The sequence below is a fragment of the Lepidochelys kempii genome, chromosome 22 (assembly GCF_965140265.1).
Source record: "Lepidochelys kempii isolate rLepKem1 chromosome 22, rLepKem1.hap2, whole genome shotgun sequence".
Classification (NCBI taxonomy): Eukaryota; Metazoa; Chordata; order Testudines; family Cheloniidae; genus Lepidochelys; species Lepidochelys kempii.
Window position 1 is genome coordinate 14,543,557 of NC_133277.1, and position 18,700 is coordinate 14,562,256.

At 48.9% G+C, this 18,700-nt stretch overlaps 1 protein-coding gene across 5 annotated transcripts; it reads left to right on the forward strand.

Annotated features, from left to right (window-relative positions):
- The first annotated feature begins 241 nt into the window (after positions 1-241).
- Positions 242-17,381, forward strand: C22H11orf52 (chromosome 22 C11orf52 homolog). 5 transcript variants are annotated; one of them, XM_073320865.1, is made up of 4 exons: positions 242-574; positions 10,707-10,770; positions 11,173-11,213; positions 13,650-17,381. In XM_073320865.1, the coding sequence occupies exons 2-4, from the start codon at positions 10,758-10,760 to the stop codon at positions 13,899-13,901; spliced, it is 306 nt and encodes a 101-aa protein (XP_073176966.1). In that variant the 5' UTR covers positions 242-574; positions 10,707-10,757; the 3' UTR covers positions 13,902-17,381. The 5 variants fall into 5 exon arrangements, with proteins under 5 accessions (XP_073176966.1, XP_073176965.1, XP_073176964.1 ...); XM_073320863.1 differs by lacking the exon at positions 10,707-10,770 and adding an exon at positions 12,786-12,832 and having other exon boundaries at positions 243-574; positions 13,653-17,381; XM_073320862.1 differs by lacking the exon at positions 10,707-10,770 and adding an exon at positions 12,786-12,832 and having other exon boundaries at positions 245-574.
- Positions 17,382-18,700: the final 1,319 nt, after the last annotated feature.

Genomic DNA, 18,700 nt, shown 5'->3' on the forward strand with positions numbered 1-18,700 from the left:
GACATTCTGTCTGAGATGAGGACGATCAGAGCACGAAAAGCCCTGGCAGCTCCCTTCCTTTTGGGGAAGAGCTAGCCTGGAATTGCTCATCACATTCAGGGAGATTTAAAATCCCCTGTCTCCGATCTTTTGTCCCCGTCCACCCCCCCCCCAACTGCTCAGCATGGACTTTTCTGGGATGTGCCGATTCCCTGATATCATTGGGGCTCGGCGCACACTGGGAGTACAGAATATCAGAGATGAGATTTGTCCTGTTGGCTCAAACAGGAGAATTTCCACCCAAGGGTTCAGACTGGAGACCTGATTCTAGCTCCCCATTTGCCAGGGAGAGCTGAGCGTGGGGCTGGCAGGAGCAGCCGCCTCTGGAAATCCCTCCAGCAGATGGCACACACACAGTTTCGCTGCACTGATGGAGAGAAACCTGACACTGCCAGACACTCCCTTGGAGCTGCCAGGGGCTGAACAGGGAACCAGGAAATACAAGCTCTGCTCTCCCTGTGACTTCAGAAGAACATTTTCTGCTTCATGGAGGCAGGAGCGACATGGGCAACTCCTGCAGCTGTGCGGGACGCGGGTGAGTCCAGGCTTTGTAGGCGGTGGAGGGATCACACAGGGGAAAAGAGGCGAGGCTGGGGCGGCTGAGGGCGAAAGGTTTGGCTGACTTTGCCAACGGTGTGGAAGAGCGAGTGCGCTGTCCGGCTCTGAGTGCCTGCTCAGGGGCAGGCCTGTGCCACAGGCAGAGTGCGAGCAGTTGCAGAGCGAGCAGTGGGCAGGGGGGCGAATGCCACAGGAGGCCAACAGAGAGGCAAGGTGGGCGAGGTAATGTCGTTTACTGCACCAGCTTCTGCTGGCCAGAGGGGCGCGCTTTCGAGCTGGCACAGGGGAGGGGAGGCTCGCGCTCCCTGAATCTGGCACAGGGAGCTGGGGGTCGGGAGGTGCTTGGGTCACTGTCACCTCTCTCCTGCGCTGAGGTTGATTCCTCTCCAGACACAGTTTACAGCGGCCAGGGGCAGGCCTAACTCATGCCTGGCTGCTGCTACTACCCCTCCAGGTCATTCCGGCGGCCGGGAATAGGGCGTAGGCAGGCTCTGGCCACACTCCCTGCTGCAGTGCTGCACCTCCCCAAGCCTCCCTGCACTCAGGGGCCACTCTGCACGGGATGGACGCTCCGGGCAGATTGGTGTTGCCTTTACTCTGGCGGGGCCGGCATAAAGGTACTGCGGATCAGCTCCTCTGAGTCCAGCTTTCTGCATCTCCTACCCCTATCTGCTGCCTGCCGCTCTGTCTCCAAGCTCCAAGCCGCGAGGGTTTTATTTCCAGTCAGGAAATCCAGAAAGTGGCCCTGGGCACATTTGCAGATGTTGTTCCTGCTTGATCCCTCCAGGCTCATGTGGGGCCCAGCCCCGTCCTGCCTACTGAAAAGGCATACGATAAACCGCTGTTTGGTGCCAAGTGGCAATATTTGCTGGCCTGGGTGTGAGTCCATGACAGGGAAAATCTGGCCAAGGTGAAAGGGAATTATGGGAAGCCAAACCTCTGGCTGGGTGGAGTGTGGGGGTGCGGGTGTCATAATATATAAATATATAGTTTTGTTTTTATTTTGTAATATTACATATGTGAAAATATTTGAAAAGTAACGGAGGAGGAGAAGGACTTTGGAGTATTGGTTGATCATAGGATGACTATGAGCTGCCAATGTGAGATGGCTGTGAAAAAAGCTAATGCGGTCTTGGGATGCATCAGGAGAGGTATTTCCAGTAGGGATAAGGAGGTTTTAGTACTGTTATACAAGGCACCGGGGAGACCTCACCTGGAATACTGTGTGCAGTTCTGGTCTCCCATGTTTAAGAAGGATGAATTCAAACTGGAACAGGTACAGAGAAGGGCTACTAGGATGATCCGAGGAATGGAAAACTTGTCTTATGAAAGGAGACTCAAGGAGCTTGGCTTGTTTAGCCTAAGTACAAGAAGGTTGAGGGGAGATAGGATTGCTCTCTATAAATATATCAGAGGGATAAATACCGGAGAGGGGGAGGAATTATTTAAGCTCAGTACCAATGTGGACACAAGAACAAATGGATATAAACTGGCCACCGGGAAGTTTAGACTTGAAATTAGACGAAGGTTTCTAACCATCAGAGGAGTGAAGTTTTGGAATAGCCTTCCAAGGGAAGCAGTGGGGGCAAAAGATCTATCTGGCTTTAAGATTAAACTCAATAAGTTTATGGAGGAGATGGTATGATGGGATAACATGGTTTTGGTAATTAAATATTCATGGTAAATAGGCCTAATGGCCTGTGATGGGATGTTAGATGGGGTGGGATCTGAGTTACCCAGGAAAGAATTTTCTGTAGTATCTGGCTGGTGAATCTTGCCCATATGCTCAGGGTTTAGCTGATTGCTATATTTGGGGTCGGGAAGGAATTTTCCTCCAGGGCAGATTGGGAGAGGCCCTGGAGGTTTTTCACCTTCCTCTGTAGCATGGGGCACGGGTTACTTGCTGGAGGATTCTCTGCTCCTTGAAGTCTTTAAACCACGATTTGAGGACTTCAATAGCTCAGACATAGGTGAGAGGTTTTTCGCAGGAGTGGGTGGATGAAATTCTGTGGCCTGCGTTGTGCAGGAGGTCAGACTAGATGATCATAATGGTCCCTTCTGACCTTAGTATCTATGAATCTATGAAATATTTAAAAGACACACAGCATCGCTTATTGACTGGAACTGGGAATCAGGACTCCTGGGTTCATTTCCTGGCTTGGGGAATGGCATGTAGGTTATTGGTTAGAGCATGGTGGGGACTGGGAGTCAGGATGGAATGCAAGAATCTGTACCTGCCTGTGGAGTGGGAGCTAGGGGTAGGCTAGGAATCAGGGCGTGTGACTCTGTTACTTAACATTGCTCAGGTACCCATGGTGGGTGTTGGCTTCTCCCCTTGCCAAGGGCTCATTACAACCCCGCATCTCCATTACAATCTCTCCATCTCCTGCCCTGAGGGTTTCTCCACCATCCTTTGCTATCTGTTAATGTTCGTGAATTGCCTGAAGAATGAAGGGTCATGCTCTGCTGTAGTCCCTCCCAGGTGAACTGGGAGTCTGCAGGGAGGCTAGGGACTCCTGAGGATAAAGAAGATCGTTATCATTGTAATTTCTGTATCCAATTTGCAAATTAATTCCAATTCAGCAGTCTCTCCTTGGAGTCTGTTTTCGAAGTTTTTTTGTTGAAGGATAATCACTTTTAGATCAGAAATCGAGTGACCAGAGAGACTGAAGTGTTTTCCAGCTGGTTTATGAATGTTATAATTCTTGACATCTGATTTGTGTCCATTTATTCTTTTACGTAGAGACTGTCCAGTTTGACCAATGTACATGGCAGAGGGGCATTGCTGGCACATGATGGCATATATCACATTGGTAGATGTGCAGGTGAACGAGCCTCTGATAGTGTGGCTGATGTGATTAGGCCCTATGATGGTGTCCCCTGAATAGATATGTGGGCACAGTTGGCAACGGGCTTTGTTACAAGGATAGGTTCCTGGGTTAGTGGTTCTGTTGTGTGGTGTGTGGTTGCTGGTAAGTATTTGCTTCAGGTTGGGGGGCTATCTGTAGGCAAGGACTGGCCTGTCTCCCAAGATTTGTGAGAGTAATGGGTCGTCCTTCAGGATAGGTTGTAGATCCTTGATAATGCGTTGGAGAGATTTTAGTTGGGGGCTGAAGGTGACGGCTAGTGGCGCTCTGTTATTTTCTTTGTTGGGCCTGTCCTGTAGTAGGTGACTTCTGGGTACTCTTCTGGCTCTGTCAATCTGTTTCTTCACTTCAGCAGGTGGGTATTGTAGTTGTAAGAATGCTTGATAGAGATCTTGTAGGTGTTTGTCTCTGTCTGAGGGGTTGGAGCAAATGCGGTTGTATCGCAGAGCTTGGCTGTAGACAATGGATCGTGTGGTGTGGTCTGGGTGAAAGCTGGAGGCATGTAGGTAGGAATAGTGGTCAGTAGGTTTCCGGTATAGGGTGGTGTTTATGTGACCATCGCTTATTAGCACTGTAGTGTCCAGGAAGTGGATCTCTTGTGTGGACTGGTCCAGGCTGAGGTTGATGGTGGGATGGAAATTGTTGAAATCATGGTGGAATTCCTCAAGAGCTTCTTTGCCATGGGTCCAGATGATGAAGATGTCATCAACAGAGCGCAAGTAGAGTAGGGGCATTAGGGGACGAGAGCTGAGGAAGCGTTGTTCTAAGTCAGCCATAAAAATGTTGGCATACTGTGGGGCCATGCGGGTACCCATAGCAGTGCCGCCGATTTGAAGGTATACATTGTCCCCAAATGTGAAATAGTTATGGGTAAGGACAAAGTCACAAAGTTCAGCCACCAGGTTTGCTGTGACATTATCGGGGATACTGTTCTTGACGGCTTGTAGTCCATCTTTGTGTGGAATGTTGGTGTAGAGGGCTTCTACATCCATAGTGGCCAGGATGGTGTTTTCAGGAAGATGACCGATGGATTGTAGTTTCCTCAGGAAGTCAGTGGTGTCTCGAAGATAGCTGGGAGTGCTGGTAGCGTAGGGCCTGAGGAGGTAGCACCTAGAGCTGCCACCTGAGATCCATTGTCCAAGCATTGTGGACAATTTGGCTCCATTGTCATAAGCATGGTACACACGTGGTGAGAGATCACTAGCCAGAGCTTTGTGAAAAGTCATTTAAGTTTCCTGAGAATGACAGCAAGCTAGGAATGATCCAGGGAACAAAGGGTCCCAAGTTTCCTTCCTGCTTCAGTTTTATGTTGGTGCCTTTTGGTCTGTCCTAAGCTGATGCCACCCTCTCATTGGTAAGGTCCTTGTGTGGTGGAGAGTGCTCTGGCTTAAAGACTCCTGGAAGCCGTGATCTGTCTTTTGCCCTCTGCTACCATGCGTGCGTGACCTGTGAATTAAGAGCAAACATCTACCTTAAAGGCTGCATCAGGGAGAAAGAAGTAGAGAAGTGCTTTCCTCCTGAGAGTCTACAAAGAATGGGTTTCAGAGTAACAGCCGTGTTAGTCTGTATTCGCAAAAAGAAAAGGAGTACTTGTGGCACCTTAGAGACGAACCAATTTATTTGAGCATAAGCTTTCGTGAGCTACAGCTCACTTCATCGGATGCGATGAAGTGAGCTGTAGCTCACGAAAGCTTATGCTCAAATAAATTGGTTCGTCTCTAAGGTGCCACAAGTACTCCTTTTCTTTTTACAAAGAATGGGGGGAAAGACACAGCAAAGGGGAGACCTCCAGTTCCACATTCCGACCGGTCACACCCTGCATGGCTGGTTTGAAGTGGCTGCTAACTGCAGCGGTAAGCTAGGTAACAGGGGCTTGACTCGCGGGTCTGCAGAGGAAAGAGAGCAGGAAAAGAATGGGCTCCATATAATCTCTGCAGCAGTGGGTCAGATGTGGCTTTGACTTAACTGCCAAATAATATTACCTAGCTTTTCTATAGCACTTTTCATCAGTGGCTCTCAAAGCTCTGCACAATCTTTAATGTAGTTATCCTCACTGCACTGCTGGAAGCAGGGAAATATTATTGTACTTGTCTTCATTTTTATAGATAGGAAAAGTGACTTTGGCAAGGCTCACCCAGGAAGTCTGTAGCAGAGCAGGGAATTGAACACAGGCTCTCCCAAGGCCTAGGTTAGTGCTCTAATTATTGTGGACAATCCTGCCTGTCATCCAAGAAGAAGTGTGTTTTTATTGCAAGTTATCTGGCTGTAAAAAAGCCTCCACACACCGTTTTTGCCCTGCTAACCATCAGTATCACTTTCTTTGACATTTAAGTATCTTATTTTAGTTTTGCTATTTCAGAGTGTGTAAATTGCTGTTATTCCTATATATTATGTGCCTGGGCAGCACCCTAGGTGCCTCAGCAGAGAGCAGGGCTTTTTAAATAAAGGCTGAGGTTTTCAAAGGGACCTAAGGGAGTTAGGCACCCAACGCATTTGAAAATCCTATCCTAAATCGTTATTATTAACACAGACAACCTTGGGAATGGAGAATAGGTGGCAAGAAATTCAAATGGTTTCTGGAGTCTAAGAAATCATTTTTAAAAAGAACCATTAGGGCAAAAATATTAATTGAAAAAAAAAGTTTTACCTAACATCTGGACACATCTGGGGAGTGTTTCCACTGGGACTGTGTCCCCGCCTAGGCCAGTGACTCTCAATCTTTTCAGTCTGCTATACCCCTTTCAGGAGTTTGATTTGTCTTGCATATCCCCATGTTTCACTTAAAAACTAACTTGCTTACAAAATCAGACATAAAAAAACAAAAGTGTCACAGCACACTATTACTGACAAATTGCTGACTTTCTTTTTACCATATTATTATAAAATAAATCAATTGGAATATAAATATTATACTTACATTTCAGTGTATCATATATAAAGTAGAATAAACAAGTCATTGTCTGTATGGAATTTTAGTTCGTACTGACTTCGCCAGTGCTTTTTCTGTAGCCTGTTGTCAAATAGGCAATTATCTAGAGGAGTTGATATACCCCCTGGAAGACCTCTGCGTACCCCACGGGGTACATGTACCCCTGGTTGAAGCACTGCCCTAGGCCACATACTCCTTAATTTCTCATTGAAGGAAGGAAACATTCAGCATCATATTATTCTCTGCAAACAAGGATGTGCAGATCCTCTTGAACGTTGCTATTTTCTCAAGATCTGTTAAATGCAATGAATAGGGAAAAAAGGGAATATTGGAGTCATAAGGTGTTTGAGCCTGTGATGGGGCAGTGGGGGCATCACACAACAGAGAGAGAGTTGATCGGTGGGGTGTGTGATGGGCAGTAGGTGGAGATGTGTGATGGGTTTTAGGATGGGGGGGCTGTAGAAGCAGATTTGTGTGTGAGTGAGACGGGGTACAGCGCAGAAGTCTGTGTGAGGTACTGAAGCAGGTCTGTGCCTGTGTGATGGGGTGTAGGATCCTGGTTGTTGACGGGGTGGGGTGTAGGAGCAGGTGTGTATCCTTGGGGTGGGGGATGTAGGTGTGTGTGCATGCAGGGGGTGCAGGCCCAGATGGGCATGTGACGGAGTATGATTTGGGCTGAACATTTATGGTCTCATTTTGAATAGAGATGTGGAGAGCTGTGCCCTGTTCTTGCCTCCCTTGCCTTGTCCATTCTAATTACAGCAGATCTGAGGTGGGGAGATGGTGTCCCTGGGATTAGCCTGCAGACATCCTCAGAATAACACCAGGCTGCAGACTGGCTGGTAAACTCCATCCACAAAGGAAGGCGAGCAGAACAGGTGAAAGCAGCTTGGAAAGTTGATCCTGAGCCCTGCATCTCAGGGAACTGGCCAGGGACTCTGCTGATTATATTTAAAGTTGAGCTATTTTAATTCCACTGCATGACCTTCCTGCACGCTGCAAAGGATCAACCGACTCCAGAGCCCAGGAGCTGGGCAGGGCAACTCATAAGAGTCAGTGAACTGGAGCTGCTCCCCTTTTGGGAGGGCATGGGGAGCTGACAGGGCAGTGAAGGAAACATTTCAAAACCCAACAGTGTTGCTCAGAGCAGCAGCCCTTTTCCACAGGTTAAACTCCAGCCTTGTCTTGGAGGGAGCTCGGCATCTTCTTGTTTGTGCTAACAGCATCTTCAGTGAGCTCAGCACAGCTCTTGCCACAAGGTTCAGCCACTGCTGTGCTGGTCACATACCCGGGGCCTGGCCGGAGGAGGGGGATGAACTGGAGTGCAACAGTGACAGCAGCAGGGCTAGGTATTAATAATAATAACCCATCTTGTTTCCATAGTGCCTTTCAGCCCACACGGCGCCTGAGCTGTTTGCAGACGATGGGTCAAACTCAGCCCCAGTGTCACTGAGTGCAACCCCACTGATTTCAGTGGGAACTGCCTTTCGTCTGCCTTCACTGATTTTGCCTCCCTGTACCCCAGCAGAAAGATGGTTAATCACTACTGCCCATTATTAAAACCTCTTAGTGCGTAACCCCCTTCCTTCCTTCATATGGTTGTTACAGAACCAAAGGCCATTAATGTCCTTCCATCCCCGGATCTTTAAAGCTGGAAAGCACAGAGCTCCTTCAGGTACTGCACTGCCCCTGGGCATGGCTGCAGTGGGTAATGCAAACACTGTGGGGCACACAAAGCCATCTGCTCCTTGGATACTCTCCAGTGATTCTCTCCCTTTCCCTTAAAAGTGTTAACTCCATGTTTCCAGCCCCAGCCCCTGTGTTGCAGCAGAGACACAGCCCAGCTCTGGGAGCCTCCAAGGTCTAGCACGCTGGACATAGTCCAGGGCTGGATGTACGTGCTAGCATGTTACTAGCCATATAAGGATTGGCACCTGCTTTCCTCTGGTCCTTCTAGCTTTATGGAATGATAACATTTGCTTCATGCATCTGGCTCAGACTGTGACACATATCTGCACAGAGAGACAGAGTGTGCTCCTGGGGCCATATTCAGACCCAGTGAAACTCTGCTAAAGTCAGTCATGTTCCACTAGGGATGAATTTGGCCCTTGTTCATTGCACTACTGGGATGTCTTTCTCTCTGGTGTGGGGGAGTGAGGGCAGGATTTGTCTCAGCGTCTGTGGAGCGCACAGCTTTGTTTGCTCTGGTTCTGTTTAGTCCAAAGACTTGCAGAAAGGGGGAAATTACCTGGGATCCTTCAGAAGTGTATGTTCCATAGGCGCCTGTTTCTTGAATCAGGGAGGAGCTGCAATCAGGTTTGGAGCCATCAGGGCAGCAAACTAGCCCCTGGCCCCAGGAGAAAAGGTTTTGTGACAATCCTAGAGTATCCTCAGCACTCAGAGCCTTTGATCTCATAGCAGTTCAATCAAAACGGTTCTCGCTCATTCTTGGGGGTATACTGGACTGTCCAAGTAGCAGTGGGAGGTGGGTACGTGTTTGAGGGTATCTGTAGGGTACAGATGATGTGGCACCAGGCTCCACCAAAGATCTCTCCCCCCACAAAGGCAGAACGCAGGTTTGAGGTGCACAAATTTCCCCCTGGGGCCAATCGGTCCCACTGTGTCTATACTCTGAAGTCCTGCTGTGGGGCAGTGAACAAGGCCCTTGGCTAGACCCTGCTTCTCTCGGTGTGACTGCTGTGTCTCTCCCCAGCTGCTAGGGCTTCCTGTGGAAAGCAGGGTGTACGCACAGCAGGTCGCGGAGCTGTTAAGTCTGGAAGGGTGCCCAGCAGGCCCTGGCATTTCTAACCCTTCCACAAAAATGGAGTTGTTAGACTCAGGTATCTTAGCAACTGGGACTCCTTGTCATTCTCCTCTCTTTGTTTCTCTTGCTGCAGCTCTCAACAGTGTTACCATGGTACCATTACAGCTCATAAAGGTATTACCACAGCACAGTGTCGCTCCAAGTCACAGTGGCATCCCCACAGTATTGCCCCGTCTCTGGGCCGTGTTGCCGTGGCATCAGGCCTGCTCTGGGCCATATCATTGTGATGTCTCCTAAGCTCTGGGCTGTGTTGCTATGGTGTCATCATGGCTTTGGGCTGTGTTGCCCCAGTGTCACCCCATCTCTGGGCTGTGTTGCTGCAGTCTTGCTGTGCCGTTGTGGTGTCACTAAGGTGTTACTTAAGAGTTTGGGCTCTTTTCTGTAGCATGTAGTTGTATTTTTTAAATAGCAGAACCTAATCAGGGTCTCCTGCTCCTCCGGCCAGTCAGGAACCAGCTTCTCCACACAAGTAGAGATGTTATGATCTCATAGAATCACAGAATATCAGGGTTGGAAGGGACCTCAGGAGGTCAGGAAGGGGGCACAGCCCAGTGAGTTCTCTGCAGAAGCTCCTTTCTGAGTGGCTGTCATTGCAAATGAGACTTCGTCTGCCATTCCATTTGGGCCACCCACAGATGGCACGTCTTTGCACGTTAGGGGTGATAGTCCCATAGATCTGTTTGTGTTATACCTATCCTAACAAGAGACAATTCCTGGCCCTTGGAAATGGGGAGAGAGTGCAGCAAAGGCAGAGATGGCTGGTCACACAGGCAAACTATGGAGCTAGGTGTTTGGCTTGACGTGTTAGTCACCATCAGTGCTTTAGTTCAGTTCCGTGGATCTGTGTGGATTAGACAGTTGTGAGGCTCAAAACTTGCCTCCCTGTTCTGTGCGGGGACAGAGAGTCAGGTGGCAGAGGGACGATACACAAGAGTGACCAGCACTTACCCTTGACACGTGCACCCAAAAATCTCAGATCTACATCTGGCGTCCCCTGGAGGAGCCCCTCTTTACCCAGGACACAGGGACAGTGGGAGTCCGTGTCATCACTTCATGCAGGCATTTCCCATCCAGGGAAAGGTGCTTCTCCAAGGTTTTATGGTGGGGCACAACCCATTGAGTTCCTGCACCTCCTGGAGAACCTCAAGCCCATCAGTTAGTGGGAGATGTGTGCACAGAATCCAAGGGACCATTGTGTTCACATTGACCACTGCAGGCATCGCAGGATATCCAAAGTATAATTCCCTGAGTCAGGAGAACTGGCAGAGATGCCTCATCAGAACCACTCTCAGGAGAGCTGGGGTCATATCCTCATTAGATCACAATAGAGAAGGAATTTGGTGGGTCTCAAACAACCTAAGGGAACACTAGGAAGCAGAATTCATTTAGCTTTACAGACTTGGCCCTTTTTGAAATCCTTCTGTCTTGCAGGGTGAATTCCACTGAGTACCATTAAGTTTCTGTAAAAAACATAACTTCTTCTGTACAGGGAAGTAAGGGTCAAGACTAAAACTCGAGAACTCCAGTCTGGGCTTCTCCCATGGCTGCCTCAGGTGAGCAATTCTGAACAGGAGTCCTATAATGAAAGGGCTGTCTCAGACCCTGCAGTCTTGTGGGTAATTTCAGTAACACTTTCCACTGGACAGCTCCTAGGGAATTGCAACTGGGAGAGTCTTGCTTGGGCTCAATGGCTCTTAGGGCTTGTCTACACAACTAGTTAGTGTGCAACAAGCTGGAGTAGCCTGCTGCATGCTAAGTGGCCATGTGGACCCTGCTGCTGAGCACTGAAAGTTCCCTAATGCCCATTGACTTACTTCCAGGGAGCTTTCAAGTTTCTTTCACGTTGTTCCCAAACGCAGTGTCTGGGCGACGTGTGTGTTTGTACATGTGCATGCAATGACAATAGGAGAGACTCAGGCCTTGCAGTGTTAACATGCCTCTCTTTCTGATTTCAGGAGATGTCCTTCACCTTTTAAAAGAAAAAAAGAAAAGCACGGTAAGGGTTTGTGAAACATCTGTGGAGAACAGTGACAGAGTCCCACAGGTTTGTGGCTTCCACTCAGAACAGCTACAAATCTGGATTCTCATCCAAACTCCAGAGGCCCCATCCCTTCCAATGGTCTGTATGCCAAGTTTCCCTCCCTATGAAGCTGTGCTGAGACTGGACACAAGCCAACACTGAGACCTGCAGGAACCACCTGATCAGTGGAACACAAGTTGAATAGAATTTGTTGCCAAAACAGAGAGGAAATTTCCTTGCCTGATGCACCCTCCTAAAGCAGGGAAGTGTATGTGCTATGGGGTTGGCACATGGGGGGAATGGGCATATGAGGAAGGAGAATGACCAGGGGACAGACAGAAGTGCCAAACTCTGGCCTTGGGGCAGCAGAGTTCCCATAGCCCCTGAAAGATACATTTTCTCCTGTTTTTTTTTTTACTTCAGCGGGCCTCTGGAGTTGCGACCTGTTGTGGTGCCTAAACTGGCAACATGGCAAACACAAGGAAAGTCTGACAAACACCAAGAATAAAACATAATGCCCAGTGCAGCTAAGAAACCTTTGAAAGCCAGGCAGGGCATGATCCTGCCCCATTGACATCAATGGGAGCTTTACCATTGACTTCAATGGGTGCAGAATTCAGTCCCCAATGCACTGTTATTCCTTATTATCACTGTTTCTCGTAGACAGAGTTAATGTACTTTCTAACAGGATGCACACCTGAACAAAGTTCTCAAGGGAGAGGGTGTGTCCATGCTAGTGTAGATACCATACCAAAGGGGTGTGTGTGTTATAAATATGATTCAAAGAGAGACACAGCTTTTGGGTTTGGGAATTTGTTATTGTGCCTTTTGGTAAATAGCCACATTTGTGCTAAATTACCCACGAAACAATTCCAACTGGACCATGACAGCACAGTGTTAGGGCTGTGTGAAGCTGGTCATAAAGGATTTGTGTGTTCCTCCTAGTCTTTCGTCTGAAGTGCCTTAGGAATGTTGTAGAATTTTGTGAGGGAGCTTCTGAAAATTCTAAATATGTTTTCAATGGCTAAATCTCATGCCAAAAAGGACTTAAATGGCTGTCTTGCTGCAAACTAAAGGGTGTGTGAGCGCCCTCAGCTGGCTGTGCAGGCACCTGCAGCTTAGCACTCCTCTAGAGCTGCGAACATCAGCTAGGAGCACAGAGAAATAAACAAACCAACAGACCTAGAACCAACCCCTGCAAAACACGTTTGCCGAACAGTGAAGGACAAAATGGGTACAGACAAACAGTGGATCTGAGATGCTCAGAGGGCCTGACGCTGTCTGTGGTATGTACCTCCTACTAGGTCCTGCGTGGTCCACAGCATGTTGTCCTCTCTGGAAAGCTCATTTTCCAAAAAGAACAGACCTGGGCTTTCTTGTGTGAGGCATGCTCCAAAGACATGATTCAGTGGGGACTTCAACGGGGCTGGAAATTTGAAAAGGCCCCGTGGGGAGAGCCTGTGTGCTGACACCATTGCTATGATATGCATAAGAGGGAGCAAGATCCAGCAGTTAAATCACCCTGATTTTCCGGTGTTTCTTTTGCAGGCACTAGGGCAAAACAGATGAGCCAACAGCACCAGGATGACAGGAAGGTAAATGGCCCCTAAAGACATTTTCCTGAACAGACAAGTTGAAAATACAGTATTCAGCCTCTTAGGGTACATCTGCATTGGAACTGGGACAGCAAGCGTAGACTCACACAAGCTAGTTTTGATTGAGCTAGTTTAATAACAATAGCCACGTAGCGTCAGTGGCACAAGCTAGCCGCTCAAATACATACCTAGGATCCCGGGAAAGACTGTACTTGGGCGTCTGCACTTCTTTTTAACAAGCTAGCTCAATCGAAGCCAGCATGGGTCTGCCTGCACCTGCTGCAGTTGTGCTTCCTGATTGCTGTCTAGACACACCCTTACTTCCTGGGCTAGTGGGGCTGGGAGAGCTTTGGGAGCAGCATGCTCAACCCCGAGGGTAGTGCTCATGGCCAGGCTGGCAGGGACTGAGAATAGTTTGGAGACAGCATGTTCCGGTCTATGGGGAGCTGGCATCGCCTTTTGGCTGACGCGAGGTGCGATAAGTTTCAGAGTAGCAGCCGTGTTAGTCTGTATTCACAAAAAGAAAAGGAGTACTTGTGGCACCTTAGAGACTAACCAATTTATTTGAGCATAAGCTTTCGTGAGCTACAGCTCACTTCATCGGATGCATGAAGCATTCATCAGATGATGCATCCGATGAAGTGAGCTGTAACTCACGAAAGCTTATGCTCAAATAAATTGGTTAGTCTCTAAGGTGCCACAAGTACTCCTTTTCTTCTAGGTGCGATAAGGCAGTGGTGTCCAGCCTTCCTGTGAGCCCATAGTGTGGGATGGGGGGAAAGAATGGGGAGCTGATTCTCTAGTAATCTTTTTCCAGAAGGACCTAGAGGCCGCTCACATGTACGATGAAGTTGTGGAGTTTCCAGTCTATGCTACTGTGAACAAGCCCAGGAATATGAAGCGTGATGACAGCGTGCACTATGCAGATATCCAGGTGTTCACCAGGGCCCGGGAGCGCTCAGCCGAAGAGGTAAAGAACCTGCAAATTCAGAATGCGACAGAGTATGCCACCCTTAACTTCCCCCATCCCAGACTGAAATATGACAGCAGGAATGGAACCCTGGTGTAAGAGGTGCAGCAGCGTCCTCCAGCAAAAGTGTTTCACAGACCGAGATGCTGTAGATTCAAGCCTGCACCATGGACATATGGGTCTCTACCTGAGAATGTGCAGAGAAGCTGGATCCTCCAGTTGCATTTGGTTTTGAAGGACTCTAATATTTGTCGTAACTGAATAAAACTTTTCACTGGGTTTTGCTGAGAAAATCCAATTTACCCCTTTAGAAACATCAGGGATGTTTCTGAGGATGGCAGGATGTCTCCTAGATGGTAAAGCTGCTCCCTGTCTAATGAAACCGTAGCCCAGTGCCATGGGGAGGTGGTTCATGTCATGGAAGGAGGATTAGCCCAGCACCATTATAGAGGCAGATCTGGAAACCCAGAACAAAGGATTAGATAAGTTAGAACAAGTGAAATGTTTGTCACTGGATTTTGTTTCAACATTAAGAAAACCCTGCAGCTGTTACAGAAAATGACAGGTGGGTGATACTGTGAGGAAATTGCCTGAACCATGTCACTCTATGCATGCCTCAAACACTAGCCCTTACACTTGGCATGCTTCAGACACTAACCCCGTACCATTTCCCCAATGAAGCAGTTTGTTCCCACCATGCACAGTGCTCTGCAATGCTAAAAGCCAGAATGCAGGGTCTAGACATGGCTATAAAGCGGCCCTTTCAGCAGTAGGACAGTTATAGATGTGGATCCTTGAAAGAGAATGAGAAGCTCTTAGCCATGATCTGAAATGAAAGCAACTAAAATTTACAAATTAACTTTTGAACAATAATTTAAAATCCTCTGCTAACACTTAAGGGCAGGTCACCAAGTCCTCAGACATGCTGGCAGTTTGCATGTAATGGGATTGGGGATGAATCATAGCCAACCTCAGATAGGGTTTAGGACCCTTTCTTCTTCTTCCTTCCTGTGTCATGGTAGCACACGGCGTCATAATCTCCCGTAGTACAGGGCTCATGCTATACACCCCCTCACCAATACACATTTGAGATTTTGTTTATAGATTAATAATATTGATTATTAATAATGTGGTTTAGCAACAATCCAGTGGGTTCCTGTATCCCTCCATGGCAGGGGTTAAACTATGGGCTGAATTTCCAACATTGTCACCTAAACTGGTTTCCAAACTTAAACCAGCACTTTACACTGTTAAATGAAACTTTGGGGCACCTACGTGCTCATCTGAGTGGCTCAATGCAGGATTTGGGACATGCTGGTCAAATACCAGTGTTTGAAAATGGGGAGTTTCATAAATTTTATAATCAAATTGCATTTTGCCGACAACAACTTGTCTTTATTAACTAAAGACCTGAGTGTGATCAGTATGAGTTACTGTTCACTCAACAAAGAAAAGAGGTACTAATATCTGTGTGTTACCATGGAGATATTTTTGGGACCAGTCTTGCAATCTTTTCGCCAAAATGGCTTTTGCTCACCTATGAAGTCCCACTGACTTCAGTGGGGGTGCTATTGCTATAGTCAGGTTTGCAGGAGAAAGCCCTATATTACTGTGAGGGCTAGTTCTTCTGAGTCCCTCCTAAAGCTCCAAGGATTCTCCCTTTTCTCCCCCAGATCCCCTCACTCTCCAGGCCCTGCATGATAACCCATCCTTCTGACCAAGGAGGAATGGATGGGCTTTGGACAGCGTGACTGTGTGGCACTGGGCACTCCCTCGTTACAAGGGAGTGGCTGAGTGCTTTGCCCCTGCTGGCCCAGTATTCAAGGGTAGAACTGGGGTCTGAAACCCAGATCTTGTGCATGCTAGACTGTGGGAGTCGCAAGCAACGGCAGCTTTTCATAGAATCACCAATATTAGAACTAGAAAAAGCCAATAGTTCACCATTATCTAATCCAACCCCCCTCAGCCAGTGCAGGATGAAATAAGTTTATTATATAGGTTTTATATAAACCTTATTAAATATAGATTGTCACTTACTGGGGAGCCTTCCTTTACAGCCATAACCTCCTTGGTAGAGTAACACAAGGCACAGGGCACTGCCCATCTGCCCGTCTGCTAATGGCAGAAATGGGTGGTCTCTTTTGACACCATGCACCCTTGGTGCTAAGTCCACCTAAAGCTAGTGGATAGACATGCAGAATGCTGGCAGCTGGATGGTTTGTCATTTAGTGGTGAAACTGGGCATGTACCTGCATCTCCAGCCAAAAATTAATGGGGCTCATTTGAGAACAAATTATGCTCTAGTTCTGAGTGAAGCAACCAGCTGCCGTGAAATGTGGTGCAAAGAATCTGTTTCTGATCTGAAGTTCTCTTCCCTGGAATGCAGAGCTGGGAATGGGAAACCGAACCTCACAAATAGAGCATAGGACAAATAATAAGGGCCAGATTCTGGTTTCAGTTACACTGGGGGAAATCCACAAGTCAATAGAGTTGGTCCAGATTGTAGTTGGTGTAAATAAGAACAGAGTCTGGCCCTAAGGAACTTGTTTTCTGGTCATGTCAGTTGATTCTATTGATCTGTGGATTAATTGAACCTCTGGCTCTTTTGTATTCTCTATTAGTGTCTGTTGCTGTTACCACTGTCTTTTAATGAGCTCTTCAACGCTTGGACTGGTATTTTATCTCAGATTTCCTGGGGAATTCTAGCTTTCATGCTTAGCTGGTACTCCATGTTGTTTCTAGAGGTACAGTGTATTTTAGAGATAATCAAATGCGCTGCATAGAAACAGAAATAATACAGTAATTTTGCCTGTTTAACAGGCCTCGAATAGATAAAATGTGAAAGTACATGTTTTGAAATGATTTCTCTGAACAACTTGTTTTTGCACTGAATGTTAACAGATTTTACAAACATCTTCTGTTTTCTGGGCTTGTTCAGCTTGAGTTAAATGAGTGTGAAATCAAATGTTCCTTTAATGTTTGAGGCTTAATTGTACTTTTAACTAATGAAATTGCACTTTTTAAATGGTCATTATGGTGATATGCGCCTCGTTCCTGTACTTATGCACGACACATATATAAAGCTACTCACATGCATACCTGGCAGATACAGGTTCATCAGTGCCATCAGGTATGAAAAGGAGATTTCTGACACTTTGTTATAAAAATAAATACTGTGTGAAGGAAAATTATTCTTGTTTACTTTCAGAAAATGTGAAGCCAATACTCATTTACAGTGAAATCTGTTTGTATGCTGAATCACTCTTATTTAGAAATGCTGGTCTATATAATAAACATACAATAACATGATTTACTAAAACACTAAAACAACATTTCTAAAATGTTGTCTTTAGGCACATTAAACAAACTATCTCTGTAGCACAGCAAGAGAATTTCTGCCCAATATCTGACTGAATTAAGTGTGATGTTATTAATTGCTGAGTTTGGGTCAGAAATGGCTAAGGAAGAATTTGTACAATCCCCCTCTGCCTTGCTGTCTGGCTCTGAGGCAAGACTCCTGGGTATCAGAAGCAGGGACTGCTGATTTTACAATTGGAAAATAAATATTTTTATAGCTAAGCTGGAAGTTGTGTTGTTGCTGGATCCTTGCCATTTGGGATGAGACATTTCTGCCCTATCTACTATCATTTTGGCACCTGTCACCCTGATACCCCAGCACCACCACCTGTATCCTCCCCAGATAACCACCCCAGCGGGGCTGCGGCAGGTGCCCAGAGCAGTGGCCCCCCGGTATTCAGTCCCCCCAGCCTCTCCTTCGGGGGAACCTGGATCCCCCCCTGCCCTCCATCCTCTCCCACCCCAGGACCCTGCCCCCCAAGGGATCCCGCCCGCCAGAGCTGGGGGCCCTGCCCTGCGCTCCCGCTCAGCACCGCCAGGGGGAGGTCGCGCCCGGCTCTCAGCCCGGGCGGGGGGAGCCTGCGAGGGCTCGGGGGCGGGGCGGCCCCGGCGGCGGCCTCCCGGCACCGCCCCCCGGTCTCCATGGCAGCGGGGACGCGCTGCCGGCGCCGGGAGCTGCGGGGCCTGGGCCGGGCCCGGGCTGCAGGTACGGGCCGGGCTCGGCCGGGGGCGGGGGGCGAAACAGGAGCCCGCGGGGCCCGGCCGGCGACCGGCTGCGGCGGCCCCAAAGGGCAGAGACCCCAGTGACCCCGCACCCCAGTTACCCCCCCGCGACCCCCCAGTGACCCCCCCAGCGACTTCCTGTGAGCCCACCCCCCGTACCCCCAGTGACCCCCAATAGCCCCCAGCCCCCACATACACCCCCAGTGACCCCCCCAGCGACTTCCTGTGAGCCCACCCCCCACCCCCCGTACCCCCAGTGACCCCCAATAGCCCCCAGCCCCCACATACACCCCCAGTGACCCCCCCAGCGACTTCCTGTGAGCCCACCCCCCACCCCCCGTACCCCCAGTGACCCCCAATAGCCCCCAGCCCCCACATACACCCCCAGTGACCCCCCCAGCGACTTCCTGTGAGCCCACCCCCCACCCACTGTACCCCCAGTGACCCCCAATAGCCCCCAGCCCCCACATACACCCCCAGTGACCCCCCCAGCGACTTCCTGTGAGCCCACCCCCCACCCCCCGTACCCCCAGTGACCCCCAATAGCCCCCAGCCCCCACATACACCCCCAGTGACCCCCCCAGCGACTTCCTGTGAGCCCACCCCCCACCCACTGTACCCCCAGTGACCCCCAATAGCCCTCAGCCCCCACATACACCCCCAGTGACCCCCCCAGCGACTTCCTGTGAGCCCACCCCCCACCCCCCGTACCCCCAGTGACCCCCAATAGCCCCCAGCCCCCACATACACCCCCAGTGACCCCCCCAGCGACTTCCTGTGAGCCCACCCCCCACCCACTGTACCCCCAGTGACCCCCA

What these genes read in the sequence shown, in the direction of transcription:
- C22H11orf52 (XM_073320862.1), top strand. Translation starts at nt 543, where the DNA reads ATGGGCAACTCCTGCAGCTGTGCGGGACGCGG. An exon ending in TGCAGCTGTGCGGGACGCGG is followed by an intron (nt 575 to 11,172) that starts GTGAGTCCAGGC and finishes TTCTGATTTCAG; the next exon opens with GAGATGTCCTTCACCTTTTA. An exon ending in AAGAAAAAAAGAAAAGCACG is followed by an intron (nt 11,214 to 12,785) that starts GTAAGGGTTTGT and finishes TTTCTTTTGCAG; the next exon opens with GCACTAGGGCAAAACAGATG.